Below are 5,211 nucleotides of genomic sequence, written 5' to 3' on the forward strand. Positions count from 1 at the left end.
TGTACCTTAATAATGAAATCAGAAACCCTAATTAATTTTACTTATTAGTTATCTTTGGGACTCCGAAAGAGTGTCACACCCCAAACTCATGTGGTGTTCGTATGTGGTCTTTTTTAAATTGAATTCTGTAACTGTACTTACCCATTCCATTGACACACTCCAGTTTGGATATGATGACGTAATAATAATGTAGATACATGACTTATGCAGTTTATATAAATTGCAGGATCATGACCAGTAATTGGAGTCTTTGTGGTGTTTGTTATAATCATCATATCATCAAACCGTCAGAAGTCTGGTGTTCCGAGTGTAACAACGGATTATGTAGAGAGTGTAAGAAAAATCACAGTGTTTCCAAGGATACACTACACCATACTGTAAAATACAAGAAATTGCCAGCAGAAGTCCTACAAATTGCCCAGGACTGTAAAATACATAATGAGAGATACGAGCTTTTTTGTAGTGAACACGATTGCCCGTGCTGTAAGATATGTGTAAATCACAACGATTGTGAAAGTTTATTCGACATCAATGAATACACAAAAAACGTCAAAACTTCAGATGCCTTTCATGAAATCGAACAAACCCTGCAGGAAGTTGTCGATAATATTAAACGAATTATTGCTAACCGGGAATACAATCTAGAATCACTGAAAAACAAAGAAAATGAAATTAAAGATGAAATCAAACAAATAAAAACCAAAATAAATAATCACCTTGATAAGCTTCAAGGTCATTTGATACTTAATTTAATAGAGATTGAACAATTGGAGAGCAGTAAAATACAAAAGTTGTTGACCACTCTAAAAAAGCAAGAAGAAGAGATCACAGAATATCAAGAAAACTTTACAGTTATTAAACAACATGCGTCCGAACTTCAAATATTTTTGGCCATGAAGAATTTAGAAAAGGATATTGCAGGCAAGGAGCAATTTATTGAATCGATAATCAAGAGTGACTCAATGAATCATGTAAATATATCATGTGAAGTTAACCAACTGCCTTTACAACAAATCACAGCTAGCGTTCAGAGGTGTGTAGAAATGAAAGTCAGTTCTTATACAAGCGCTTTGTCGATCCCGAAACAGAAAGACAAACAAGCTCAGATAAGTTTAGCTCATGTTACTAACAAAATCGATTGCATGAATCTTACATTACAGAACCATTTCACTACTGGATTGATAAATGTCCGAGGGTGTTCTTTGCTTCCTGATGGTAGAATGGTTTTCTCTTGTTTTACAAAGAACAAATTATCGGTATTCAAATCTGTCGGGCAACTAGATTTCGAAATAAAAAATATTGCTGATACGTTCGATCTAGTATATATTGGAAATGATTGTGTTGCTGTGTCATCTGGGCAGTCATTTCCGATTAATGTAATCAACATTAAGAAAAATAGACGAGAGAAAACAATAAAAGTGAGCACATTTAGTGATGGAGTGAAAGACAATGATGGAGTAGCATACATTGATGGAAATTTGATTTATTGTAGTAGGGAAGAAGGACTACGTATGATTAGTTGTTTTGATGGATCAGTTTCCACTATTGGTTCGAATAACGCACTTTCTTACGCTTCTTACGTAGCAGCATTCAAAAGCAGATTTTTCTACACAATTCATAGAGATGACAGTGTAACCTGTTGTGATTACCAGGGTAAAATACTGTGGACATTTAGTGATACAAATGTTTTGAAGACTCCACTTGGTATCTCGGCAGACAACAATGGAAACGTGTTTGTAGCGGGAGCTAATAGCGACAATGTAATTGTTATCTCTGGTGATGGAAAACGCTATAGAGAACTCTTATCACATGAAGATGGACTCATTAAACCGCAGGTTCTGCACTATGATACATCTACGGATAAATTGTTAGTTGTAAATGAAAAAAACGATGCATTCTTGTATGGCGTTATATAAGAATTTGTGATATAAACTTTTTCCAGTAGTTAGCATGCTTTATAAAACATTGCTTAGATAAACCTTCACCGCATTAAGTTTTCGCATTTAGGCCAATTATCCACTAACAGCAAGTAAAGGATAACTGCGTTTCATCTTCAGAGTGGTAGTTGACTTTGGTCACTTTTACTTGAAACTGTTGTTTTAAGAAAATATGTTTGTAAACTCAATACTACAATCAATTGCTAATTAACTTAAACACTCTACATAGATATACATGTAGCTAATCTTATGCAAATCTTGAAAAATTTAATGAATTCAATTATATCTATTAAAATTTTTATTAAATTTTGAACTAGAGTATTAAATGAACCAGAGATTAACTATTGCCAATTTGTTACAATGATATTTTGTAACACTTCACATAACGCAAAATGATCTGGCTTTGTACACTTATCTGATAATTTTGATGATTTGTTCTTTACACACTAAGTGGTTTACGCTTCATGTACCACATTTTTAGCTTGTTTTGTAAAACTTATCTTGTTACTATTTGATTGCCTTTTACATAAAATGACAAAGGACTCACATCTAATTAAATAATCTAAACTATTCAGCTTGAAAAATAGGAATAAAAGTTTTTTGTTTAAACTGGAGTGTATCTTAAGTATAACGAATCATAAACAAGCAATAAGCATTTTCTATTGTCATTTGATTCAGCTATAGTTCAGATTGTCGCACTAAATATGAATGGTGTAACGAACAAATATTCCCTTTCGTGATTATTGATATACAGTAAGTTGTCGTAATACATCGACGAGAATTGAGCCGACTTAGGATCTCAGAAATATTTCACACTGCATAAAATTAGACGAAATAAATAGGGAAGAAAAGGGAGGTACAAATAAAGAATCAGAATTGAAAAGGCGAAACAAAATGGATAAAGATTTGTAAATGAAGGTAACAGTAGTATATATATACCGCTGTTCATAAGTCATAAATCAATTGAGATAAAAACAAATCTGGGTTACAAACTAAAACCGAGGGACATACATCAACTTTAAAAGGAAAACAACAAAACTACAGCAACACTGAAGTGCAACAAAAAACAAACGACAATGCAACATACATAGAAACGAGCTATTAGATAACAAATGCCATATTCCTGACTTTTTATTTTAAGAAAAAAATGGTAGATTGAACCTGGTATTGTAGCTAACAAAACCTCGCGCTTGATGGCAATGCTAAAAAGATTGCTAAAATTACAACAATACATGACAGGAGTACAATGAAAATAAATGCGAGAACACTCATAACATAAAATAAACATAAATAAATAATATAATTATAGAACATTAAACTTATCGTCCAGATAACAATTGAAGAGACACTGTTTGAGATTTTCGGTTTCAAACATTTATAAAAGCGAAACATAGAAACAATATTAATAACAGTCAGTCTGGTTCAATTTCGTAAAAAATAAGGTAAACATCGCTGATATATTTTGGGCGTGCAAGCCGATAATTCAACTCATTTGAATGAGTATTTATGCAAGTTTTATTCGGACATTTAATTGAGAAGGTTGCACGTTTGAATCGCATGTGGTTCGTCTATTAAAGTAGAAAACAATGTTGAAATTCAAAATTTAAACAAGAGAGACATCAGGAATAACCATTTTTGGACCGATCGTACCCACAAAAAAATCTTTCTGATAAAACTAAAACGATGGTAAACATGTTTTGTTACTTTAGGTCGATACCACTGCTGGTGGAGATTTATTTTCCCGAGGGTATCACCAGTCCAGCAGTCAGCACTTTATGTGCTGACATGAATTATCATTGATATGGTTATATTTATAAATTAACTGTTTACAAAATTTTGAATGTTTGAAAAACTAAGGCTTTTCTACCTCAGGCAAAGATTACCTTAGCTGTATTTGGCATAACTTTTAGGAATTGTGGTCCTTAATGCTCTTCAACTTCGTACATTATTTGGCCTTTTTAACTTTTTTGGATTCGAGCGTCACTGATGAGTCTTTTGTAGACGAAACGCGCGCCTGGCTTATATACAAAATTTAGTCCTGGTATCTATGATGAGTTTATTTATAACTTAAATTCAAAAAGACTTAGAAAAATCGTCATTATAAGAGAATACGTACTTGTCTTTAGAAATAAGACGTAGTATGATTGCTAATGAGACAAGTCTCCACAAGTTACCAAATAACAAGAAACTAATAACTATAGGTCGCAGTATTGCCTACAACAATGAGTAAAACCCATACTGCATAGTCAGTTATATAAGGCCCCGAAATGACATAATTATGTAAAACCAACCAAACGTTACAGACTCACTGGTTCCTGACTTGGGAAAGGCACATACAGAATGTGGAGCGTTTAAACAGTTTCATCATGTGATGTTAGCGGTCGCCAAACCCTTTCCTAACCTAGGAAGTGGTTGTAACAGTACAATATTAACCTGCGTTGAAAGGGACGTAACTCATCAGATAAATGTATACACAAAAACAAGTAACTAAAACACAGAATAGAGTGGGGGTACATCCCCATAAAAAAGGCGATAAGTACAGATCTGAGAGTACTCGCAATTACTGACAGTTTGTTCAAAGCCAAAATTAACCAGCAAATGTAACATACATCAAAGACTAAAATATCAATCAGTACACATCCAACGTCGAATGGAGTTAGTGTAAAGACATCTCCAACAGAAAAAAAAATGACCTTGTGGAATGGCAAAATACAGGTATCGACAGATTATTGAGCTATGAAAATGCATATATTATATTCAAATAGTATTTAGTTTGATTTTAATTTGCTGATAACAAAATAAATATTAAAACCAATAAAACAATATTTAAATATCCAAATGTTGTGTTGAATTGATAATCTTTTAGAATACTAGTAAGTTTATTTAAATGCTCGATAACCCACATGTTAAATAAATGTACATACTCGGTAAACAACATCTCAGTAAAAATTAGGATGTGCTATCCCGTCAAAAATAATTTTTCTTCGGGTACAACCAAACTTCCAAACCAAATCTTTATATAATGGAAGAATTGAGATAAATTAAGGTTTTAAGTAACTTACGGTAACGAAATCCCTGATTTAATAATTTACCAGTAAAAAGTAAAATCACAAAAATACTGAACTTAGAGGAAAATCAATTCGGAAAGTCCATAATCACATGGCAAAATCAAATAACAAAACGTATCAAAAACGAATGGACAAGAACTGTCATATTCCTGACTTGGACAGGCATTTTCAAATGTAGAAATGGTGGATTAAACCTGGTTCTATAG

At 32.7% G+C, this 5,211-nt stretch overlaps 1 protein-coding gene across 1 annotated transcript; it reads left to right on the forward strand.

The window, feature by feature from the left end:
* The first annotated feature begins 230 nt into the window (after positions 1 to 230).
* LOC139481398 (uncharacterized) lies at positions 231 to 1,916 on the forward strand. Its single transcript, XM_071264752.1, has one exon. It carries the CDS (start codon positions 231 to 233, stop codon positions 1,914 to 1,916), a length of 1,686 nt encoding a protein of 561 aa, XP_071120853.1.
* Positions 1,917 to 5,211: the final 3,295 nt, after the last annotated feature.

The sequence above is a fragment of the Mytilus edulis genome, chromosome 1 (assembly GCF_963676685.1).
Source record: "Mytilus edulis chromosome 1, xbMytEdul2.2, whole genome shotgun sequence".
In the NCBI taxonomy this organism is placed as follows: domain Eukaryota; kingdom Metazoa; phylum Mollusca; class Bivalvia; order Mytilida; family Mytilidae; genus Mytilus; species Mytilus edulis.